At 39.0% G+C, this 27,482-nt stretch overlaps 1 protein-coding gene across 3 annotated transcripts in view; it reads left to right on the forward strand.

The window, feature by feature from the left end:
• Positions 1-27,482, forward strand: part of SCARB1 (scavenger receptor class B member 1) — a 1,184,693-nt gene that overhangs the window by 783,779 nt on the left and 373,432 nt on the right. For all 3 annotated transcript variants that reach the window (XM_044068528.1, XM_044068527.1, XM_044068529.1), the window contains exon 4: positions 7,959-8,162. In XM_044068528.1, coding sequence (XP_043924463.1) covers positions 7,959-8,162 — 204 coding nt within the window. The remainder of the gene's footprint in view (positions 1-7,958; positions 8,163-27,482) is intronic.

The following is a 27,482-nucleotide window of genomic DNA, read 5'->3' on the forward strand; positions in this document are numbered from 1 at the left end:
AACCCATATATATATATATATATATATATATATATATATATATATATATATATATATATATATGTATTAACAAGCATTAATTATGCATTAATTTAAAACATTAATTAGAACAATCAACTATTAAAACCCTCCTGGTTGAAGCCAACCTAATTAATATCATATGTATATGTGTGATTCATGTGTAATAACTTAAATACAAATAAACTATACATTAAATAGCATAAATATTATCTATTGTAAACCTTTAGTTTTAAAACACTAGTGGAGGGATATTGAGTCATTAAGGCCTGGAAACTCAAAAAAACTTGCCACCAGTATTCTTTAGACTCCAATATTGTTTTCCAGGGACCTTTCCTAGGGGATGGAATTATCTGTTCCAATACTGTAAATTGAAATGAATGTGTAGAATTATGCATAAGATGTCTGTATAATGCATTATTGTGTGAGCTTATTCTAATTTCATATAAATGCTCATATATGCGCTGTCACAACTTACGTTCTGTTTTGCCTATATAATAGGCTTCACAGCATGAGCATAAAGCTGCGTAAACCACACCTGCTGTATTACAATTATATTTGCCTCTTATCTTTATCAAAATTCTTCTGATACTTAACTGGTCTACTTCTAATATGTGTGCACAGTAAGCACACATATTACATTTCCTCATAATGCCTATTGTATGTTGTGATGTATTAGAACATCTATTACACCACTCTTTCAAATTGTGGTCTCTTTTATAAATGACTGATGGTTGAACACCCAAAATGTCAACCAACAGTGCGTCATTCTTTATGAATATCCAATTTTTGTTTAGCAACTTTTTAACTGACCAGAATCTTGCGTACATGTAGAGATGAATGCTACATTGCTCTGTTCACAAACATTATTCTGTATTTGATTATTAATATTACACAGATTATTATTCTGAAAATCATTGGATGTAGAAACTATTGTTGCATGCACATCATCACCTTGTTGTAAGTTATTTATATTGTGTGTTTCAAGTAATGGTTTATAAAAACCTGTACATCTTTTATACATAACTTCTTGAAATACACTGTCAATAAACTGTTGTGGATAGTCCCTGTTTAAAAACATATTCATAATATAATGACATTCATCAGTAAAATCCCCAAAATCTGAAACCATACGTGCTACACGAACCAGTTGACCTTTTAAGACAGCCTTTTTAACATGCTGTGGATGATTGCTTGTATAGTGCAGATATAGGTTTTTTTTTCCCTATAAATGTTAGCTTTTAATGTATTTTGTGTGGTGTTTTTTGATAATAATACATCCAAATAGGAAATGCTATCAGTAGAAACTTCATAAGTGAATTTAAGGAATTCAGTGAAATGATTGATATAATGTATAAATTGATCAATGATTTGTTTAGGCCCATGCCAGATGAAAAAAAAGTCATCCAAAAATCGGCAATACATATCTATGTGCTGCATAAATTCAGACTGAAATAAATATCTAAGCTCCCATGTGGCCATAATGATATTAGCACATAACGTTCCCACTGGGGAGCCCATTGCCACCCCTTTTACTTGCTTAAAATAGTGGCCATCATGATATAAATAGTTATTAGTTAACACCAATTCCAATAAATGTGTTAAGGTGTTTACCTCGTCCTGTAAGATGGGCTCTAGTTCTGTGAAAAATTCAGTGAACCATGTAACTCCTCTTTTACATCTACCGTGATGAATGTAATATTATCAAGATTCCGTAATTGTAACATGTTTAACTTCATTAAAAAATCCCAGGAGTCACGACAAATATGATGGAGGTTTTTGATGGTGTGCTTTAACTGAATGTCAATGTACTTAGCCATAAAATATGTTTTTGAACCACCCGCATCCGCTATGGGCCGCAGGGTGGATTTTGTAAGTCCTTATGCAATTTTGGTGCACTGAAAATCATTGGTATTCTCGGATTCTGAACATGCATGTATATAAAGGCTTCCCTGGTGATTTGTCCTTGCCACAGCATATCTTCTAAATAATAATCAATTCTAGAATTAGCGATATTGATTTCATTTAAAGAAGCCTCAATGTAAGCATCATCATACAATATATGTAATAATAATTGATTATAATCCATGACATCTATTACAACCAATCCCCCACCTTTGTCTGGTTGCATAAATCGTAGTTCTCCTTGTGATTTTAGTTGCATCAATATTTTGTGTTATTATATGTCCCTTTATTACACTGAAGATAATGTCTAAAATCAAGTTCACAAATGTCCTCAAGTAACTTGATTTTAGGATGAAGGGGAGGATTAAACAACTACTCAAGATAACATCAGACAAGCCAAGGACAATTCTAATTGCCCCGGACTGGCCTCACTAGCACTGGTACCCACTCCATGCAGCCTGACAACGGTGCCACCTTGGCACCTACACCAGACTCCAACCCTGCTTTCTCAGCAGGAGAGACATATTTTGCATCTGCAATTGCAAACCTTAAATCTTGCAGCCTGGCTTACTCCCTAAATTCCCCACCAGCAACACTTAGCAAACAGGTGCTGGACATCATCCTTGAGGCTAGAAGGCCCAGTACCAGGAAATCCTATGTTGAAAAGTGGAAAATGAATTGCTCTTGGATTCAGTCTAAAGGAAAGGGCACATATTTGCCCTCCTTACCTCTAATCCTGGATTACCTAGCCAAAGTTCTCCACAAAGGCCTATCCTCCTCCTCCATTAAGATCCATGCCTCTGTCATTTCAGCTCATTACAATACTGAGCCACCTCTATTTTCTCACCCTCTAATCAAACAGTTCCTGAAAGGAGCAAACAACTTAAGGCCACCAAGGAGAGGGCCCACCCCTGATTGGGACCTTAACTTTGTACTGGAAAAGTTCACGCTTCCACCTTTTGAACCTGCTGCTTCAGGATAGCTAAAATTTCTCTCTTGGAAAACAGCCTTGCTTCTAGCCATCACTTCAGCTAGAAGAGTGTCCAAGTTACAAGCACTAATGTCTGTGGAACCTTTTATTATTTTCCACTCCGACAGGGTTTCCCTCAGGACCAACCCTTCCTTTATGCCTGAAGTGGTGCCCAGTGTGGCTCTCAACCAATCCATCCATCTGCCAACCTTCTTTCCCAATCCTCAAAATAAAGGGGAACAGATACTGCACTCTTTGGACATGCACAGACAGCTCAGGTTCTACCTTGACAGAACTAATTTATCCAATTTAATCCAATTTATCCAGCCAAGTTTCCAAAGATTTTCAGACTATCTTGGTGCGTCGGACGTCTGACATGCCTGCTAGAATGTGGGCCATAAAAGTGATGTCTGCATGCACGGCACCAGCCCTCAGAACCTTTCAGCCACCATTCGTATGCCAGGTGCTCCTGCTTCTCACAGACATTGGATTGAAAAAGATTCAGTTAAGTTACCCCACTGGGGATTCTTTCAGTCCTACTTTGTTGTTAATTATAGTCTGTTAATGTCATCCGGTAAGGGAAAGTGCAAGTGTGGTTGGCAGATACTCCACAAAGACACGCATGACCAGTGTCTCTTTTTTCTAGGCAGGGAACACAACCACAAGAACTGTGCCATTTGCCGATCGCTTGTCCCTAAGACCTTATGCCGCTGTTTGCAGGCTTTACACTTGTGTTTAGAGAATCAGAACTTGAAACAAATAGCGTTAAGGAGGCCACACCCAATGGTCCTGTCTGAACCACCTAGGAAGAGGGCCAAGTCCTTGCGGCCTACTTCATCTGCTGCGCCTCTGTCTGCCATACCTCAGTTTGTAGCTGATGTCAGCTTGACTGAGGATCCAGCATCCTCCGGTATAGATAAAGCGGGTACCTCTGAGGAAGCCACACAACCTCGAGTGGATGACATGTCCACAGAGAATTTAGAGGCACCTGGCTTAGATGCTGGGGGGAACCAGCATTCACTCAGAGCCCATTGGGCCGCCGCCTCCAACATTCTGACGCCTGACTCTAGGCCTACTCCTTGCCAGATGCTGGCAAGGCCTTTAAAAAAAAAAACAAAAAAACAGGATACCTCACTCCAACCTCTGAAAGCATGCCAGATTGGCAGGCCTTCAGCCAGAGTTTGTTCATTGCCTTTATGGCCCTTAGGCCTTCTGCAGAACCCTCTACAACTGCTCCTCCACTCCTTAGTCCCAGACCTCCAACCCAGGAAAGGAGGGTAGATCAGCTTGAAGAAGAAGAATTGTCTGATTCTTCTGAGGACTGTCTTTCTTACTCCTGTCAGATCTCATCCCCTCTGGGATATGGATCTCCTGAGGAGGGCTCTGTTGAACCTGACTCCCCTGTAGTGGATCTTACCTTTGGGAAATTATTAATAAAATGAAAGACCACTTTAAGTGGCAATCCTTGGATATGTCTAATGTACAAAAAAGGTTTTATGACCTTATTCAAATGAACTCTCCCAGTCCTTCTGACATTTCTCCTATAAAACCTGCATTCTTGGATGCTTTTGCCTCAGCCTCCATTAGCCCAGACTCCCAACCTCCAGCCCCACGTGGAGCAGACAGACTCTATAAAGTCTCCGAGATGGAGAAATTTCTCTTTAAGTACCCTCCTGCTGATCCTGCCACTATTTTCATCTCTACAAACAGGGCCTACAAGCTCCTGCCTACCACTACTATCCACCCTGCTGATAAAGACAGCAAGACTATGGAGAGGTTGGGAAAGAAAATTTATACCTCTGCCATCCCGTCATTCAGAATGATATTCACAGACAACACCACAGTCCTGTGGTATCTCACAAGCAGGGAGGGACCAAATCCTACCTTCTATACAGACTAGCTTGTGGGCGTGGGAACTGGCTACCTCACAGGGGATCACTCTTCAGGCAGCGTACATCCCATCCCTGCACAACTCCCAGGCAGATTACCTAAGCAGGACCATTTCAAACAACCACAAATGGATGCTGCAAAGAGATGTTTTCCTAACTGTGGTCCAAGGGTGGGGTATTCAACAAGTAGACCTGTTCACCTCCTCCATAAACAGGCAGCTTCCTAGCTACTGCACCAGGATGCCAGACCCCAAGGCATTAGCAACAAATGCCTTATCGATAACCTGGAAGTGGAAATACCTGTATGCGTGCCTCCCTTCCCTTGATACAAACCCAAAATCTTACTGGTGACTCCCTACTGACCAAAGCAGCATTGGTTCCCTCTTCTTCTTCACCTGTCCAAGGGCAATCACCACAAGTTACCCCCTTATGTGGACCTGCTCACACAGAACAAGGAGACTCAGATACACCCACAGTGGCAATCCATGCACCTCACCCTGTAGCTGCTAGGATTCTGATCCCCTTCAGACACGTATATAATGAGGATGTGCTCACTGTTCTGCAGGAGGCCAGGAAATCCAACCCAAGGAAAGCCTATCTCGCTAAATGGAAAATATTTTCTATTTGGTGTCACAAAAGACAGTTGGACCTGCTGGAAAGCGATATGCCTCTCATCCTGTCATACCTGTGTGAACTCATGCAGACAGGGTTGTCTTACTCATCTCTAAAGGCACACCTGTCTGCTATCTCTGGCTGCCTCACCCTGGATCCACCCCTTGCATTGACTCCCTTCCAAACTTTTCCTCAAAGGTGTATTACACTTAAGACCACCCAGGAAACCATCTCCCCCTCCCTGGGACCTAAACTATGTCCTAGAAAAACTCATACTAGCCCCCTTTGAGCCAGCAGACAAGGCCATCTTAAAATTTTGCACATGGAGACTGTATTGCTGGTAGCTCTGACTTCCACCAGAAGGGTTTCAGAATTGCAAGCTCTTATGGCTTCACCACCTTTCCTAATCTTCCACCTGGACAGGGTGACCTTCAGGACAACCCTGTCATTCATTCCCAAAGTAGTGAATGACCTATCCTTGAACCAGCCCATCCACCTGCCAACCTTCTTCCCTAACCCACAGGGGGATAGTGAGAGAGTGCTACATTCCCTAGAAAACTTAAGTTTTATCTTCATGAAACCAAACCCTTTAGGAAATTAGACCAGCTGTTTGTCTCCTTCCACCCCACAGCCTTGCGGAAAGCTGTGAGCAAACAGACCATTTAGGCCTGGATCTCCCAGGCGATTTCCTTCTGCTACCTACACCATGGTAAGAGCCTCTTCTGGAGCCTTCTTTAAAGGGCTAGACACCAGCTCCATACTTGAGGCAGCCACTTGGTCCTCAGTTCACACCTTCACCAAACACTACAAACTGACCATATCTCCAGAGCTAGGGTGGAGTTTCCCAGGGGTATCCTACACGGATTCCTCATCTAGGCCACCTCTCAATTCTAAGTGAGTGTTTGCACTCACCCACAAGTAGAATACTACAACATTGGAATAGAAGGACATAGGAAAGTTGTGTAAAATGTTACCATAACCATAGATGTCCTTCTCTTCCATATTGCAATATTCCTTCCCACCCACCTTCCCCACTTGTACGACTGCACTTAATCTCCGGGGTGATATTGGACAAGCTATGCCCTTACAGGACTGGCTTTGACTGGGGATTTTACTATGTTCTGAGGACTGGTGCATGCAGACGTCACTTTTATGGCCCATGTTCCAGCAACCACTTCAGACATCCAACACACGAGGAGGGACTGAAAGTCTTTGGAAACCTGCCAGGATAAACTGGAGAGGAAGAAGTGTAAACCCTCAAGTAGAATACTGCAACATGGAAGAGAAGGACATTTTACACAACTTTCCATTCACAGTAGTATGCATAGCATTTTATAGCAGTAACCCTTAACATTTGTTATCCACTTGTATCTGAATAAGGTGGTGAGAAGATTATTCTCTACTTTTGAATTTGCACCAAAGTTATGTTTTCCATGCTGGAGACTTTATCTGTTGTTAGCCAGGGTATGATTTTTTTTTTAAACAGATTAACCTAATACCTTTATAGTAATATAATATTATACTGTTCATATAGTACACCAAACTGAACTAGTTCATTAATGCAAAAAAGTTGTTCTCCATCATTTCTACCTTATTACAGCGGGAAGTTGATGCAGTGACTAGGGAATTGATGTAGTATGCTGACAGCAGACAGAGTCTGATATTCAGTTTCTTAAAGGACTGTGCCCATATCAGAAGGACCATATGCAAAATAATATTTAAGAACACAGTTCAGGGAGAAATGTATGTTTTATTAATGGATTGTAGCTGGTTCTTCTCATATGTATGTGTTTTATTTTTTGTAAGCTCTGTACTGGTTCGTGATACCTCCAGGACTTGTGTGCTGCATTCATCCTTGTGTCTTTCTGATTCCCAGAGTCTGATCTGGTTCTTGCTGCTGGCTATTGGCTGGTAGAATCTAAGGAGGCTCATAACTGTTCTAGTCATCTGATCATAGCTTGCCTTAGGCATAGGCCAACTAGGCAGCCACCTAGGGTGTTGTTCTAGCACGGCACTTTTCTAGTAATCTGGATAGTGTAGGTAGACCATGATGGGGGCACAGGGTGGTGTTGAGGGGGCATTGTGGAGACCTTTTTCCTAGGGTAACAGCTGACCCAAGGCTAGTCCTGCATCTGATGTCCAGGTGAAGCACTTCTGCCTGATGTCCTGCTCAAAGAGTACTTGAGTAAGCATATATGAAAGAGGAGATTAACTATCAGAACACGATGAAGTGACCTGGAGAACTGTCAAAAATACCATATACATTATACAGGACTTATTTCTGCTTTTTAGATGCACATTCAGAACACCATGAATCATTTCCCCCCTAATTATCTTGCTTCATTTGTAGAATTAATTGTTGTTTGCTGAAGCTATATGAACATTTGTCATTAAACTGTTAAGCGTCCATTGCTTGCTATGCATTTGGGATGTGGCCATAAAAAATTAAAAGACAATGACTACATATTGAATGGAGCCAAAGGATTATTGATGATAATAAACACAAAGTAAAATGTACTGTGCATTTCTTAATGTAACAGTGTTTTTATTTTCTTTAACTTTAGGGGTCTTCTATACTTATGGAAAATAAGTCATATCTCATGAAACTGGCTATGAGTGCTACTTTCAAAGCTTTCGATGAAAAGCCATTTATAAAGAAGACAGTTGGAGAGATTTTGTGGGGCTATGAAGACCCACTTGTTGACTTCCTGAACAAGTTTTTTCCAAACATGATTCCCTTTAAGGGAAAGTTTGGCTTTTTTGCACATGTAAGTATACTCTAAATATAATTAATGCTTGAATACGTATTTATAGTTTACTACTACACTATTGTCAAAGCACGTTGGCTTTTATCTTGATTGATTCATTGGGAACTGGGACATGAATTGGTATCTGGCAGATGAAGATAGCCCTCAAGTGGCACTTGATGTCTAACTCACATAGCTGATGTGGCACTTTGACAGGCAGTCAGGCATTTTAAATTAGATGGACTGTGGAGTGATGCAAACTACTTGAGAACATAAATTAGTGCATCTGGGTTAACATGCTTCTGTCTTGTATTTTAGTTTATTTATTTTGGACCTTGTAAATCCTTTCTGCTCCTCTTGCCTCTAGTTTATCAGTGGAACACAAGGACAGCTAAGATTCAGCAAGATCTTTCTTAAGGTGTGGGGCTGATTTTATTTATTCGTTATCTGGGCATCCCTACTAGACAAAATTGCCCCTTTTAGGTGAAATCAGGAGCACTGTTGGTTAAACAGTGTTTTGTGTGTGATTGGTATATTTGAATCGCATAGCATACAAGTAGAAACTGAGGGTATCAAACCCAGGACCTCCAGATAATGATTGCTTGGAGTTCATTGTCTAACAGTGGTGAGACCAATGAATGCATATGCCATTAGCAAATATAAACATTTGTATTCCCAGTGGACTCTGCCCACTACTAGTGCTCCAGTATTGTCCAGGGCATTGTTATGAAAGCAGACCTTACTTGATGGAGATTGAAGGCTGCTTGTTATCAAGGACTGGGACTGGTACAAAAGAGATCTATAGGTAAGCTGTTATATTTTGTGTGATGGTATTTTCTCAGCATGTTTGCCCTGAATTTTCTTTTACCCAACAATATGAAATTCCCATGAGTAATGTCATTCTCTGCACTCTTAAAAATCTGACTTTGGTCTTTGTTATCCCTTTGTATCTGCCAGGATTAGAGAAAAGAATGTCAGTCACCTAGCATTACACCAGAGCACATTAATCTGTGGTCTCCACCTCCTTTCCCTCTGATGTTCAGTGCTCTGATTTGTAAACTACCTTTCTAAACTGCAGTAGTCATGTTACGACTGCAATATGACTGCAGTGTCAAAAGCTTGTTTAATTTGTGTCTTCAGTGACTTCTTTATTGTCATTTTTGTCGCTTTATAAATGAGATGCTACAAACCACTATGGCAGATAATAGGTGCAGATGTGTTGCATTATAGTCTAGATATGCTTGAAGCTAATATGTTTATTTCATATCTCTGTTAAACTTTACATTTTATTGTGGTTTAAATAGAAAATGGTTGCCACTGTTCAACAGTTTAGAGCACCCAGTCTGTTCAGGCCTACATAATTAGAAATGGTTCAACAGTTGCATAAAACTGGTAAAAAAGGGATTATAATATATACTGCCTTATAAGTGAGAAAAAACTGTTTTGCTGCTGGGGAATAAGATGCATGCTAGCAGTGGTGGCTGGTGACTTCAAATTAAAGGGGGGCTGCAGGAGACAGCTGAATGGGTGGGGCTAATGGAAAGGGGTGTGGCCAACTAAAAAGGAGTGGAGCTATGCTCAAAACCACAACAACTGGAACTTAAATTAAATATGCTGCCCTGGGTGCCAAACATCATTATGAGAGTCCAATCAAGACAAAATGAAGTGTAGAATAAAAAAATATTTCAATGCATTGGCTACATGACAACTTACTTAATATCTAGATGGAAACACAAAGGTTGTGAGGCATGAAAAAATAAATTGCTTTTTAAATACATTACTAGAATTCCAGTCAAAATCAAGTATAAAAAAATACAAGCAGCACTCAGCTCAAACCACTTCTCTTTGCACTGCAGTTCTAATTATAATTTATATTCAGCTTTATAAAATTACCAAGTAACATGCTAAAAGTAGCAATCTCTGTGATACCCCCACTTGTAAAAATGTTTCTTATCCAAAAAAGACCTGCTGCCTGACAACAACTATATACTTGTTTCATGGGAACACATGATCAAAGTAAAAAATGAACAGCGAACAAGAAACAAGCTCAAGATAAATTGCTTAAAGGATTACTGCACAAGTTATGGACCACACATGATAGATTGGCATTCTGTTTAGTTTACAGGTAAAGCCTGCAAAGATGATTGCAAGTCTCCAACAAATGTAATGAGCTTCTGAAAATACAGTAATCCTGTCCTTTATTACAAATACTGTCATATGCATTTCAATACCTACGGCTTATACGTTATTTAAAGCTTACCTGATGGTCATTAAAGCATTGCTACTTTAATACAGAGCAACAGGGCAATGCAACAGCATGCATTTTCTGAATAATAAGAAGCATAAATCAACAGTATAAAAATATGACAGAAAACCAGAACATTCTGCAAAATCAAGGACAGATGAAAAGCCACGGTCATACTTGTGGTCTACCTTGGATGGGGGGATACTCTGCACACTTACACTGCATAACTGCTCCTTCCCTTGCTTGGACAAATCCAGAGCCACTACAATGGGGAGTGGGATGCAACAAGTAGGTCACAGTTTGAAATGTCTCTGGCTGACGGTGATGGCTCTGACACTCATACCTCTCAACCTCAGAGCAAGAAATCTGGACAAAGCCATACATAGAAGTGGGACACAGGCCCAAAAATAAAGACAGTTTTTAAATATTGCTCTTATAAACTTAGAAAGATAATAGAATAGTAGTAGGTCTTGCATTAGTATGAATTTTTGAAGGGTATGAAATCTGAAATTCAAATGTCTGCCATTATTTAGTGACTTCATTCCTAAATTATTTGGCAGCAAACCACACATTTTATGAGGAACAAACCAAAAATAAGAAGCCAACAATCTATTAATTCTGCAAAATTCTGGACAGTTGAGAGGTATAGTTCAGCCGGGGCTGTCTGAGTTTGCTGCCCCCCCTCACAAAATCATGGTCTAATGGAGCGTCCCCCCTGCATCCATTCAAATATCCCATTCCTTGGTTATTTCACCCCATTTGCCATAAACACTGTAATGTACATACTGCTTTACTTCTGCAATGATATGGATTTCATTTGAAAGTTTTATTTTATATTTTACAGCATAAACCCTAATAGATATCTGCTAAACAAAGCAATGCTGTCTCACAATGAAAATAGACTTAGCATTAAAACTTCTCTACCCTTGAAATTCACATTCATTGAAACTGCAGTGAAACCACCATTCAAAGAAAATACATTTTGCCAGTGGCAGATAAAGATTCATTTTGGGCTGTTTTCAAATCATAGGCCCCTTGAACACGAAACATATACATGCTCTTTGATACACCTTCCTGACTGTATTAAATTATATTCCTTGTACAATACAGTGCATTTGTTAAGAGGGCATTTTAAATTTATTGTTTTGAACATTTTTCCAGTAAAAAATGAAACAAAATGCATGCACCAATAATGACAAAACTGCTCAATTCAGAACATTTCCATTATAAAAGTTTACTCAAACTTCTACAGTCCACCAGTATCAGTAAATATGCATGATCTCTGAAGAAGTAAAAGTCATCTAAATAATTCCAAATTAAAGAAATCTGTTAACTAATGGAGAGGTTACTGCTAGCAAACAACTTTATATATCATTGTTTCATCTACAAATAAAGTGCCTGTTGCCTTTGAGAAATAAATTGCCTATGTTGCATTAAAAATTATAATGATAGTAATATCACAATAGGGAATGGATGGCAAACTTGATAACAGGTTCATAGTTACTAGGTATCTTCACCAAAGAGGACTACAGCATCCATCTCCTTCACAACATAGTACAGTATCAGCAATGGATCTACCTACTGTGGGAGTAGAACCTACAGCCTTCTGCATCAAAAGCAAGTACACTACCTGTTGTGCTATTTTCAATGTAAGCAGACTCGGCATAAGCAGCACTAAACATTTGTTCCCCTGCAGCTCTCAGCTCCTTGTAAAATCTACTCAACACTCAGCTGTATCTCTGAACTTTGCAGCACAAGAAATCTGGAAAAAGCCAATATTTATTTGGGGGGGGGGTGCAAAAGCCCCAAAACCAGGGACACATTTTAAACATTGCTTGTATAATGTTGGAAAGTTGCTAGAATAAAATGCTGTTACCACCATACATTTCGCTGCCAAGTATTGAACACAGGACCCTGTGCAAAACAGCCAGAGAAACATACCACTATGCCAAATCATCCATTTTTATGAAAGTAAGGAAGACTGAAACTTAAATGGCTACCATTTAGTGAATTCAGTTCTCACCATAGCTGTCAACATCTTAGCACAAAACACGTGAACAAAGTCAATAATGGGGGAATACAGCCCCCAAACATTTTCAGTGAGTTCATCTATCACCCTAGCTCTCAACCTTGGCACAAAAAACCTGGACAAAGCCAATAATGGGGGAATACAGTCCCAAAAATAGGGACAAATACAGACTGAGGACACCAGAGCAAACCCACACAAACACAGGGAGGACATGCAGACTCCACACACAAGGCACCCCAGCCAAAAATCAAACCAGGCAACCCATAGCTGTTAGGCAACACTGCTACCACTGCACTACTAGCTGTGTTAAGTAAAGTAACACAAATACAGAAACCACAGATTTTATGAGGAAAAGAACAAATATTAAGCAAAAATCTGCAAATGATTTACAAATGGTGGTGGGTTGGGAATTCAGGCTCTTTTCACTTGGGCCCAAGGTACACGGTACAAGCCTTATTCTCTACCCACCACCATGAAGCTACTGGGGTGTTTTACACACACACACACACACACACACACACACACACACACACACACACACACACACACACACAGTACTCAGCTTCCTCCAATCGGTCCTCCATAATGGCCCAGCTCACTCCTTCATAAACACCCTACCTGTTTCTGTTCTCAGCTTCTTCCGATCCAGCCTCCATAATGGCTCAGCTCCTATGTACTACGTCCATCCTCCACAGTGATCCTGCAGCCCGATCAGTCCTCCATAACCCGTGCATACCATTTGGTCACCCGTGAGATGTCCTCCATAACTCACACATGCCATTGGTTCTCCCGTGAGATGTGAGGAGGCTGGAGCCTCCTGCTGTTGGTCCAGCCTGCGGTGATGCAGTCTGGTGGCCTTCTGGTTTGTGTGGTCGTCACTGCACAGACCTCTGGGCTGGAAGGGTGGAGTTTCTTGCCTTCCCTATCCTAACTGCCTACCAGAGCAGTCTTGAGCTCGGAATGCCTGAGCATGCGTGCTTGGAGTTCTGGTCTGCCTAACACAGCTGTCAGGAACTAAGCACGCATGCGCGGAGTCCGAGAATTTTTTATTTTAATGTTTGGGGAATGCAGAATTCATTTAATTGATTTTTACAGGTGGGACCAATTTTACAGGTGGAGGGGCTGCAGTCCTATAGCATTTGCCGCCCCTGCATGCTAGTTTGGAGCTGAACAAAAACTTTATTAGAATTTTATTTATATAAATTAGAGTTGCCTGGCACATTCCATTTCAGAACAAAACATACTGCTGGTTCACTTTAAAACCAGTGTTAGCTCCATATATTAGAATTAGTTGGCTGAGATGTCTACGTGTATCTTGTGACTTTATGAGTAAACCTTTTTATTAAGAAGAGATAGAATATACATTTGAGATGTGGCTTCGTAAAGCAGAGCACTTCTTTAGTTCTAGCAAACATTATCAATCCTTCAACACACGACAATTTATCCTTAAAATAAAATATCTGTAGTAATCAACTGCTTAATTCTGTCCATCCATCCTTTTAAGACATCTTACATTAGCTCTGTCTGTAAGTCATCTCTTTTAGCTCTTATAACTTTCCAGTGGTCAAAGGTAATTGTGATATAGGTTCATGGGTAGGTACTAGGCTATCAGCCCTGGAGCCTATATAAGCCTAGCCGAAAAGGTTCCCTGGCTTTTGCCACCCAAGAAAATTATTTTTCTGTGCCCCTGTCAAGCAGCGCCACAGAAGTGATCCCTGGGGTGAATTTTCTATTTCCCATCAAGTCGTCAAGATTTTTTTAGAGAGCCAATGAGGAGCTTTGCTTGACAGGAATGGGTAGTTTGTTCCAGAGTATGGGAAGTCTCCGGGAGAGGACTCTATCTCTCCAGCATGTTCTGTTTATTGTGGTGACAAGGTTTCGGTCCCTGGAGCAGGTGGTTTGGAGAGATTGGGATTTCTTTAAGTGTAGCATGTCCGACAGCTCTCAGTTTGACATAGCTTTATATGTTAGGCAGAGATGTCCTCTGAGTAGGTGATATGCGACCGAGTAGAGCTGGAGTTTTTTGAGATGGTCTGCGTATGGCATCTGTTTGAGGCTGTTAATCCTTTTAGAGAGGTATTTCAGTGGCCTTTCCAGTTGTAGGTGTCGTGTGAGCTACATGCCAAATGGGGCATTGTACTCTATAATGGGTCTGATGAGGGATGAGTAGAGAGGAACAATGATCTCCTTTTTTCTAAAGGAGAACTCTTGTGTGATGAGGTCTGCCATGCAGAAAGATTTCCTGACTATTGTGGCGATGTGGTTATCAAAGGAGAGACTACTGTTCACCTTTTGCCCGAGGTGTCTTATCACACTTTGTGTTTATTGAGCTACTGCCTATGTGATATGCCTGATATGATCCATAATAGTTTGGTCTTTCTCTAGCAGATCTTCATTACATTCTGGGTATTTGAAATGTGCTGCTTTGAGTTATGTATTACTTGTATGTCATATTTCTATAATGCTAGAAAAATTCTTTGCAATCTTATCAGTGCTATGTGCAAAGGCCTCTTAAAAATGCTTTGAAGTGACTCATGATAAGATTGCAATGCAATAGTTTCTCATATATGTAACCTTGGAACTTTTGACATCTGGTAACTATTGGTGACATTTCTTTTTCGAATTATGTATAGTGTGTCTGCATATCAGTCAGTGCCTTTGATACAGAGGCAACAGGTTTGCCCTTTTTTAATAGAACTGCTCTGAAACCCGGCATATATTGTATCCATTCTGTAGAGCTCTTAGCAGTGTCATGTCATAGTAATTCAGAGTTTGGGCTATAGACAATAACGTCTTTAGCTTCTTGAAATACTTGCCCTGCTCTGCCGACCAGTGCCATACTGCATTGAGCTTTAGCACCTTTTTGGTGGTACTGTGATAGCTGACAAATGTGGAATAAACATTGACAGATACTGCGTAATTCCCAAAAATCACAGCAGAGATGATTTGCCAGTGGGATTCTGCATCAGTTTGTTGACACTTGAAGCAGACTGATCACAACAGACATATGCAAAGTTGCCAACAGTGGAAAAAAAGCAAATTTAATAAAACAAGAGACAACCCTCCATCCATCTCTAAACATACTGACTCCAAGATCATGCAACCTTGGGGCTAAGGAGAACTTTGTTTACCCCAAAAGTTCTGCTGCCTCAGTGTATACAGTATATAGTCTCTGATGAACCACTGGATTCAATAAAAAAATGGCTGTTTTGTCTAACCATGGCATGAGATTAATCATGCATCTCAGGTTTACCTAATCACAGTTGCACAAAACTTGTCAATATCTGGCTGAAGACTATTATTAGTTAGCTCATATCCTATATACTTCAAAGAAATGGCATCTGCTTGGCATTCAGCTTTGTTGGGTTTCAAATCCAGCAACCTCAATCTACTCATCAAATTAATTAGTCATCTGCAACATACCTGCTTCATAACACACCATGCTAGAATTGCCTACTCATTTTAGCTCCTCACTCTTTTGCTATACAGATCTCTTTAACACTTTTAGTACTGACAAGATTCCAAAATATTGCCTGCACATATATTTGTTGTGATCAACATCGTTCAAACTTCAACAAATCTATGCAAAATCTCAGTGACAAATGAAATGTACAAATAAACTGCCAGAAATCTGGAAAGGCCACAGAAATACCTCACAAAGAGGATTACCGGCCTCAAACAGATGCCCTATGCAGACCGTCTCAAAAAACTCCAGCTTTACTCTTGTCGCATATTGCCTACTCAGAGGCGATCTCTGCCTAACATACAAAGCTATGTCAAACCCAGAGCTGTTGGACATGCTCCACTTAAAGAAATCCCAATCCCTCTGAGCTACATGCTCTAGGGACCTAAATCTTGTCATCACAATAAACAAAACATGCTGGAGGGATAGATTCCTATCTCAGAGACTTCCCATAATCTGGAACAAATTACCTATCTATATCAAACAAAGCTTCTCATTAGCACTCTTCAAGAAAAATCTTCATGATTGGATGGGAGATAAGAAATTCACCCTGGGGATCACTTATGTGGCTCTGCTTGACAGGGGCACAGGAAACTAATTTTCTTGGGTGGCAAAAGCCAGGGTACCGTTTGGCTAGGCTTATATAGGCCCTAGGGCCACTAGCCTAGTACCTACCTATGAACCTAAATACCTGGTTTGCATGAGGTACTGAAAAAGCATTTGGCATTAAGCATAGATGATACTATATCCTCAATATATTTAGGCAGATAATGTTCCATCTTGTTGCATTTAAGATCTTGTGGATCAGCACAGTTTTTGACCTTGTCCTCTTTTACTATTGTTAGCTTACTAATAAGCTACACTGCACATTTTTGCTATTTAACTATTGACTCCTAGTGATTCTCTAGACCTTAATTCTGCTTAAGTTTTAGCTGTAATAGAAAAAGGTATCCTGTGTAGAGCATAAATCATAGCAATTGTTTCTGGTACTGTTTTATGGTATTTAGCTTGTAGATATGTTAACCTTTTGTAGACTTCAACATAACTTTTCAGAATATCATTTGTATTCTGTATTACAGTTTCTGAATTATGTGACTTATGGTTCTATAATTTTAATGAAGTGTTAATCATATATATTGTTTACTGCATTTCTGTGCTATCATCAGTTGTTTGCTAGCATCATTCTGAATACATATTACAGTCCTTGAGTTATTTTCTTTCCTTACAGAATTTAACTGCCTTTGGGCTGTGTTAGCTTTAGACCTACACAAATATTTGCAGAAGCATTCCATATTACTCTTCTGATGTTTTTCATGTATGGTGTCACAGCTCTGTTACACATTTTACTTCTACACGTCCCTATTGTCATCTTAATGCACATGTTGACTGTGTACTATCTTTCATTCTTCCAGGAACCCCATCATTTTCCATCTGGAATGCATGTAGTCTTATTACCATGCAGAAAACCACACAAGTATGTTTGCCCAAGATATTTGGTTGTTTTAATTGAGTTTATAAATTGACTGTCTGAGATGACATGATGTGTTCTTTATTTGCGTACCCAAAGCTCAACCAGATTTGTCCCACTGTCTTTATCTTGCATCCAGAATATGAACTGAAATATGCGTCCAGACGTCTAGAGCATGCAGTTTAAACAGTATTTTATGAATAGATTCAGGCTTTGTATTTCATTCTCCACCTGTTTCCAGTTTAACTATAAATGCGCCAGCTTTAGTCCATAACTTTCCAGCCCAAACATGACTTTTTTGAGCATTTTAAGCTTGTATAATAGGCACACCTTTATTCTTGTCATTATCAAATGCATTTGTACTGCATCTAGTGTATGGTGAATTTACTCCATTAGTGCTCGTGAGCATTTTTGCTTTTAGAAGTTCTTTAGTTGTAGCCTCATCTTCTTGTGCATATGTTCAAGATGGTAGCTCTGTGGCAGCCAGCACTGAAAATCATGCTGCTGTTGTTTATTTGCAGTTTGTGCATTATTGTTGCTCCTCTGGTTCTATGAAGATCTCAGCTACATTGTTTTTTTCCCTACTGTCACCTGATTATCCATTTGATTTATTTTATTGCTACCATTTGAGCTGTGGATAAAGCTAACTGAGAAGCTGAGATTGTGCTTGGAACCATTGAAGAATTTGCTTGCTTATTGTTATTTTGCTGTGATGATCATTAGGACTTTTGAATCACTGTGTAAAGACACTACTGTTGAAGTGCTTCTGGAAGTGGAAAGAAGTGGACAAAAGTAATTTTCAGACTCAACATCCTAAATAAGTTTCAGTATCATATAATTTTTGGTTCCTGCTTGTATCACTAATTGTCCATAGTCTGTTATGAATGCTTTGATGTTCTTTGACAAAAATTGTAAGCATCCCTTATATTCATGCTTGTTGCCAGCTTCTATTTATGATGCCTTTGAACCTGGGAGCATTTATCAGGTAAAATGCTTTTTTTGGATTTGCTTGCCAAATAGCTGGTATTTACTCAATATTTTACTATTGCACTACTGTTTTAAGTTTGGTTACTTAGGATTTGTTACTTACTAAAAATAATCTTGTTTTCACACTGTCTCTGTTTACCTTTTCCATGTACTTATTTGTGCAGAATTATATGAGCTTTAGCTGCTGGAATATATCTACTAGAGTAGGTTGCTTGAATTACCTTATTTAAGAGTGATTCAAGCTTCTTTCTGCAAGTGGAAGAACTAGTCTGGCACCTGACAACAGTTGTGTTGTGATTTTTTACAAACTTGGCTTTTCTGTTTGTGCCATGGAGGCTTTCTATGCATTCCTTCCATCTGGGGCTATCAATTTGTATAGTCTTTGTTTAATTGTGAAATTGTTGTAGAATGCTACAGCATCTATGGGAGGAATCAGTCTGTTAGAAACAAGTTATGAGTTTTTTTGTGAATTTTTATAAACAAACTTGAATTTCTTGTTTAGTTTATTGAAATTGCAGACTGTTATATTTTTGTCTTGTTTCTGTTCCTTTTACTTTCATTTTTGGCTTACCAGTATTAGAAATTTGTTTAACCTTTTTCATCTTTTTTGTTTACTTTTCGTCGGATTATTTATTTAATTTTATTTAATTATTGGCTTCAACTTCTTTATGTTGTTAAATGTATTTTATGTCATCATTGTACATCTTAGCTGTTCAATTTATTTCAGATGGATTTGATATAGTGTATGGAAGGGAACAGTTGCTGTCCCTTCTTACTTTTGTTTGTAAGAAGCTAGATAGTTTTAAAAGGCACAGGGCTGGATGATATTGCCACCGTCAGTGGGGTCTTTCAGGGCTGGGAATGAGACCCTTACTCACCCTTAGGCTTATCTACACTGAGATGCATATAGGTCTAATTTTATCTTAAAGAAGCAGTGGATCGCTCATTACAGCATGTAGCTGATAGGTGGAATCTCCTTACCTGAGGCACCGGTGTTTGTGTTAAATTTCAATATTCTGCCCACTTGTAACGAGATTAATACTTTATGCAGCTTGTTGCATTGCCAAGACGTGGCATTTCTTATGGAGACCTGGTGGGACAATAATTTTGGGCACAGCCTTACAGCTTTATTGCTTCTGGGGTTTCCTGTGGTGCAGCGCACATGACAAGTTCAGAACTGGGGAGAAGCTGCAATTTTTCACCACTCGGTTATTGAGGTGAAAAACACTGAAATGGAAATCAACATTTTTGTGAGTTTGCAGTAGGTGGCTGGCTGCAGGAACAAACTCTGGAAACCTCATTGTCTACTGCTTCTCTGGTAGTTTGGGGATATTGCTTCTAGACATCTGGAAAATGTCTGATTTCCTTGTTTCCCTGACATTACTCACTTTTAGATGATCATTCTTGTGGGCATCAGCATCAGGGTTGACAAGACTCAGTGGTTCTTGGAAACTAATTACTATGTCTTATAAAGTGATTTTGGTTTTCTGATGTTTGTACCTCTACTATCTAAAATCTAAGCAAACACTGAACTTGGTCTTCCAACCTGTTGCAATGACTACTGATTTTGTGGTGGAACTGGTGACTTGGTGAAAACAATCCTTTATTTGAATCCTGGTTGACCAGCCTTAAGTAAAACCCCTGTAACCTGGGTTTTATGCAGTGCAGCATACTTGGTCTGATCATTATGGACTTTCTGAGCACTGTCTTTCTTAGACAGCTTTATGATTGCAGTGCTATTAATCAGATGAGCTAGCTGAAGTTTGTAATCAGGTTTTTACCACTTTTCGAAGCAACTTGACCTCATGCCCTGAATGATGCGTCCACCTGCTTCCATGTGAGCCATGATTTGACTTTGAGATCTGCAAACTTTGGAGGACTGGCTAAAGGACTCAGCACAAGTGGCATCACACTGGTCTGTTTGAGGACAGGCTTGTTCTGGATAAACACTTTAGAATAACAGTTGTGTTGTACTTTTCAGAAGCATTTCCAAGATCTGTATGTGCATATAAATACCAAGCACGTGTTAGCTTCAGTGCCATTTTGAAGGTGCAGCCAGAGTGTTAATATCTATGTGCATGATAGCTAGTTTGTTTATAAGTTATAGATACTTAACCTCATTTATGATGTGTTTGTATATAATAAAGCTGCTTGAACAAGAACCCACAGTGTTCTCCTGTTTCATCCTGACGTGGCAAGCGACATGGTGTCAGAACTGGGATTGCAAAGACTATTCTTCAGAGCCCGAGGTGCAGAGGTAATGGTGAAGGCAAACTAAAAGAACCGAGAGCATAAAAGGGCCAGAAACAAGTCAAAGGTAAAGAAAACATGCAGGAAAGATTTATTTATTGAAAGAGATAAAACTGAGAATTACAAGGGCAAAAAAGTATCATTAAATAAACTAATAGCACAGAAATGTTTATTAAACAAACGAGAAGCATAAAAAATCTCATTAATCAAACAAAATGTTTGAAACTGAATTATTTAATAAAACGAGCAACAGAAAAGTACATAAGGGGTTCAGAATTACAAGCATGTTTAAAGTAAAACGAGAATGTTTAGAGTTAAAACTAGCACAATTAATTGTAATGGGCATGAAAAGAGATTAAATGAGCAAAACAAATGTAACAAAGTGGCATAAAGGTCACAGTAAGAGATTCAATGAGCAAAATGGATATAATAGAAAGGGCAGAAAAAGGCACATTGAGCATAAATAAAGCAAGGTGACTGCATGTATTTTGGCAAATTACTTTGTTTTGGCAAAAAATATTACTTTGCATTGATTGAAGTGTTGACTAGCATAACTAGAGTTGTTCAAAGTATCTCAAAGTGTTTAAAAGTGCTTACAGCGTATATTTATTACTGAGCATTTATTCTGAAGAGTTTGTTGTGTACAAAGTGCAACTATTTCGTGAAGTGCAGTCAAGTGCAGCCATTTTGAGAAGTTTCTTGTGCCTGGGTTTTTCTCTTCACAGACTGCCACCATTACAGAGCGTCTCTTGCATTGTACAGAGTTATTTGGCAAAGTGCATCCATTTTGGAGAAATTTCAGTGTGCTGTGTACTCTTATTCACAAAATGCAGTTATTTTGAAGTGTTCCTCACACTGAGCTTCTTCTGCCCACATACTTTGCAAAGTGCAATTAGTTTGAAACAGTTTATTCGCAAATTGCAATTACTTCAAAATAGTTTATTCACAAAGTGCCACTACTTCGAGATAGTTTATTTGCAAAGTGCAGTTACTTTGAAATGTTTCTTGCCCTTAACTTCTATTGCCCGGTTTATTCTCACTGTGCAGTTGGTCGAAATGTTTATTTAAATGATGATAAATGACTTTTCCAGTAAAGTAATTTCAAGATAAATGGCTTGTACAGTAAAATAATTTTAAGGCAAGTGGCTTTTACAGTAAAGTGTTTTCAGAGTATTACAGTGCCCAGGAAACATATTTCATGAAGTTCAGTTATACAGAGGCTTGTTGTGCTATTACAAGTGCTGGCATAAATTTAAGGCACATGTAATACGTTTGTGGACAAGTGTGTGTGTTTGTGCATATTTGCAAGAGTCTTCACTGTGATATATTTATATGGCAGATGTATTTCGCAAGCCACAACCACTTGTGTTTGATCAGAATATTGCAGAGAATTGGAGAATGTTTGAGCAAGAGTACAATATATTTATACAAGCAGCTTATTCTGATAAAGATGCAATCACCAGGGCATTCATTTTGCTAAACCTAGCAGAGTCAGAGGCCATTAAAAGGGAATGTTCATTTGTGTATGCACCAAAAGTGTTTGAAGGTGAAGGAAAAACTCATCGTGTTGTTGTGCAGGCTGAAGCAAAGGAAGACCCCCGAGTGTTTAAAGTGCAAATTCAGAGAAATGTGTAACCCCCAGACTAATGTTACACTACAGAGGCATTTGTTTTACAAGAGAGATCGAAAGCAAGGGGAAACTTTTGCAGCTTATATTACTGACCTGAGAAATGAAGATAAAACGTGTAGGTTTGGTGATTTAAAAGATGAGTTAATAAAGGACAAAGTCGTGTGTTATTAATGCTTCCATGAGAAAGCTTTTGTTTCGTGACCATGATTTAATGCTAAGCAAAGCCATTGAGATATGTCAGATCTATGAAGTTACAAAAAGACACAAAAATATGCTTACTAGTGATAAGAGCATGGTTTCAGTAGGCTCCAGAGCTAAGGTAGACAGCATGCAACATGTGACTGGCAAAAGCAGACCTAAGCACATGGCAGTAGCAGCCCCTGTGAGACTTCCAAGTAAAACCTGTAGTCTTCTAGCACATTCCAAGACCAGTTCAGTTAAAGAAGCGCACTCAGCCCAGAACCAAGGTTACTCAGTGCAGAACAGACATTGCTCAATACAGTACAAGGGTGAATCAGCAAAACGGAAATCAATCTTTATTATTAACTGTCACAATTATGGTGCTAACTATAGGTCCAGAAAAGAAACGTGCAAAGGATTTGGTCAGCAATGTCACAAATGTGGGAAATGGAATAATTTTCAAAGATTTTGTAAATCTACTAGACCTCACACAGTGACAAAGAAGGGTCACGCTAACAAGCAAGTTGATCAAATAGACCTGCAACAGTCTGCTTTATATGTAGATGCTGTGTCAGTAATTGGTGAAAAGATTGATGCAGTAGATTTATTGGCAAGAAATGAAATGTTTTATACTGTCCGATCAATGGTAAATCTACCAAAGTCAAAGTAGACACTGGTTCAAAGTGTAATGTTATATCTGCAGATACTTTTGCAAAGGTCAAAGCTGATGAACACCTGAATGCAGTGGCGGCTGGTGACTTCATATCAAAGGGGGGCTGCAGGAGACAGCTGCATGGGTGGGGTCAATGGGAAGGGGTGCAGCCAACTAGAAAGGGGAGGAGCTATGCTCAAAACCACAAAAACTAACTAAATACACTGCCCTGGGTGCCAAACCGTCATTATGAGAGTCCAGTCAAGACAAAATGAAGTGTAGAAGAATAGAAATATTTGAATGCATTGGCTGCATGACAGCTTACTTAATATCTAGATGGAAACAAAAACGTTGTGAGGCATAAAAAATAAATTACTTTTTAAATACATTAATGGAATGTCAGTCAAAATAAAGTATAAGAAAAACAAGCAGCACTCAACTCAAACCACTTCTTGCACTGCAGTTCTAATTATAATTTATATTCAGCTTTATTAAAGTACCAAGTAACATGCTGAAAGTAGAAATCTCTGATGCCCCCACTTGTAAAAATGTTCCTTATCCAAAGAAATACCTGCTGCCTGACAACTATCTACTTGTTTCATGGAGAAAACATGATCAAAGTAAAAAATGAAAAAGCAAACAAGAAATAAGCTCAAGATACATTGTTTAAAAGGATTACTGTACAGGTTATGGACCACACAATTGGCATTATGTTTAGTTTACGGGTAAAGCCTGCAGAGATGACTGGAAGTCTCCAAGTGTAATGAGCTTCTTAAAATAATGTAATCCTGTCCTTTATTACAAATGCTGTCATATGCATTTCAATACTCAAGGCTTATACATTATCTAGTTAAGTATTCTCTACATGGCAACAACAGAAAGGCTTTCAGTGTTGGCAATTCTTTAACAGTATGCTCATTAAAGCTTACTTGCATCTTACGATCTTAGCCAAGCTTACCTGATGGTCATTAAAGTATTGCTACTTAACCACAGAGCAACAGGCACTTTGAGTAATAAGCATAAATCAACAGTGCAAAAAATATGACAGAAACCAGACCATTCTGCAAAAATCAAGGACAGATGAAAAGCCACTCTAGTACTTGTGTCTACCTTGGATGGGGGTGGGATACTCTGCACATTTACACTGCATAACTACTCCTTGCCTTGCTTCGACACATCCAGAGTCACTACATGGGGGAGTGGGGTGCAAAAAGTATGTCACAATTTGAAATGTCTCTGGCTGACTGTGATGGCCCTGACACATTTGTCATACCTCCCAAACTCAGAGCAAGAAATCTGGACAAAGCCATACAAAGAAGTGGGGCAAAGTCCCAAAAATAAGGACAATTTTTAAATATTGCTCTTGTAAACATAGAAAGATTATAGAATAGGTCTTGCATTAGTATGAATTTTTTGAATGGTATGAAATCTGAAACTCAAATGTCTGTCATTATTTTCTAACTTCTGTCTTTAATGATTTGTCACTAATTTGCCAAAAAAAACACAATTTTATGAAAAATGGACCAAAAATGTGATGTAAAAATATAAAATAGCCACACAATACAGCTGGGAACCTGTCAAAGAAGGGACACTTTAATATTAGTACTGCTAACTTGAGCAGCTGACAAAATAAAGAATCTACATGCATTTCTGAAATAAACGTAATCTATAACTCTGATTATTACAGTTATTTCTTAATTGTAAACCTGCCATGTTTTCTTCCAAAATTGCTATTTTGCAGAGGGATTATTAGGGGGAAGAGCAACATTTTGAGAGAAAGTCAGGGACAGTTGAGAGGTTTGGCTATGCCTAATTCTATAAAGCAATTTATTTGCATGTACCTCTCAACCTGTTAATGCAATAAATTTGGACAAGGTCACATATATTGAGGGAACATATAAACAGTACTAAAAATTGCTCTTGTATAAACTGAGACAGTTTATAGAACAACAGGTCTTACTTTAGCATGCATTTTTCTAAAGGTTATGAAGTCTGAAACTCAGTGTGTCATTATTTAGTGACTTAATTCCTAAATGATTTGCCAGAAAACCACAAATTTTATGAGGAACAAACCAAAAATAAGAAGCAAAAATCTATTAATTCTTTGAAAATCTGGACAGTTGGGAGGTATAGTTCAGCTGGGGCTGTCTTTAAGTTTGCCGCCCTTCCCCCTCACAAAATCATGGTCGAGTAGAGCCTCCCCCTGCAGCCATTCCAATGATTCATTACTTGACTGTTTCACTCCATTTACCATAAACACTAATTTACATACTGATTTACTTCTATGATGATTTGGACTTCATTTGAAAGTTTTATTTTGCATTTTACAGCACAAACACCAAGACATCTGCTAAACAAACTTAGCATTAAAACTTTTCTGCCCTTGAAACTCACATTCATTGAAACAGCATTGAAACCCACATTCAAAGAAAATACGTTTTACTAGTGGCAGATAAAGATTAATTCTGGGCTGTTTTCAAATCATAGGCCCCTTGCATATGCAACATACATGTGCTCCTTGATACACCTTCCTATTGTTTTGAACATTTTTCCAGTAAACTATGAAACAAAACACATGCACCAATAATGACAAAACTGCCCAATTCAGAAAATCTTTCTAGTAAACAATGAAACAAAATGCATGCACCCATAATGACAAAACTGCCCAGTTCAGAACATTTCCATCATAAAAGTCTACTCAAACTTCTACAGTCCACCATTATCAGTAAATATGCACAATTCTAAAGTCCACCGTTATATGCACAATCTCTGTAGAAGTAAAAAAGTCATCTAAATAGCTACATTAAATACATTTGTAACTAATGAAGAGGTTGCTGCTAGCAAACACCTATATATTTCATGGTTTCATCGAAAAATAAAGTGTCTGATGCCCCTGAGGAAAAAATTGCCTATATTACATTAAAAATGATAAGCTAGTAATATTGCAATAGGAAATGGATAGCAAACTGATAACAGGCTCATAGTTAGTATCCTAACTTTTTCAGTACGGCAGCATTCACCCCTTGTGGGAGTAGAACCAACAACCTTCTGCATGAAAAAGCAAGTAACACAACCTGTTGTGCTATTAACAGTGCAAGCTGACTTAGCATAAGCAGCTCTAAACTTCTCTTCCCCCTGCAGCTCTCAGCTCCTTGTAAAATCTACTCAATACTCAACTGCATCTCAACTTCGCAGCACAAGAAATCTGGAAAAAGCCAAATTTATTGGGGGGGGGGGTCAAAAGCCCAAAAACCACATTAAACATTGCTTGTATAATCTTGGAAAGTTGCTAGAATAAAATGCTGTGTTACCCCCCATACATTTTACTACCAATGTCCCTGTGCAAAACAGTCAGAGCAACACACCACTATGCCAAATCACCTGCTTTGTGAAAGAAAAATGCTGTGTTACCACCATACATTTTACTGCCAAGGTCCCTGTGCAAAACAGTCAGAGCAACTTACCACTACGCCATATCAGCTGCTTTGTGAAAGAGCGGAAGACTGAAACTTAAATGGCTATCATTTAATGAAATCAGTTCTCACCATAGCTGTCAACCTCTTAGCACAAAACACCTGGACAAACCCAGTAATGAGGGAATACAGCCCTCAAACATATTCAGTGAATTCAGTTCTTGCCATTGCTGTCACCCTTAGCACAAAAAACCTAGACAAAGCCAATAATGGGGTAATACAGTCCCAAAAATAAGGACAAATTTCTAATATTCATCTTATAAACTTAGGTTGTGTTACTATGTTTTTTCTGAAGAATATGAAGTCTGAAATTCAAATGCCTGTCAATTTTACTTCTGATGGAACAAAAACAATATTCAGCAGAGGCCCAGGGAGAAATACTGCAGACACGTCTTTGTAAAATGGCAGGACACCAGAGCAAATTCACACAAACACAGGGATAAGATGCAGCCTCCACTCAGAAGGCACCCCAGCCAAGAATCAAACCAGAAAACCTATAGCTGTGAGGCAACATTGCTACCACCATCAAATATGTAAGGAATTAAACATTCAGAAACCTGAAGTCTGAAATTCAAATGCCTGTCAATTTTATTTTACATTTGTTAATCAGGACAGTCTGACTTGGAACAAATAAACAATTTTCAGCAGAGGCCCAGGAAGAAATAATGCAGTCATGTCTTTATAACATGAGAGGACACAAAAGCAAACCCACACAAACACAGGGAGAAGATGCAGACCCCACACAGAAGGCACCCCAGCCAAGAATCAAACCTGAGAACCTGCAGCTATGAGGCAACAATGCTACCACTGCACCATCAAATATCAAGCATTGCCACATTTAGAAACCACAGATATTATGAGGAACAGATCAGATCAAATATGAGGCAAAAATCTGCAATTTTTTTACAAATGGTGGTGGGTAGGGAATTCAGGTCTTTAACACCTGCATACAAGGTACAGGGTT

Source organism: Protopterus annectens, chromosome 4.part0, assembly GCF_019279795.1.
Source record: "Protopterus annectens isolate FY-2018-M chromosome 4.part0, PAN1.0, whole genome shotgun sequence".
Taxonomy (NCBI): domain Eukaryota; kingdom Metazoa; phylum Chordata; order Ceratodontiformes; family Protopteridae; genus Protopterus; species Protopterus annectens.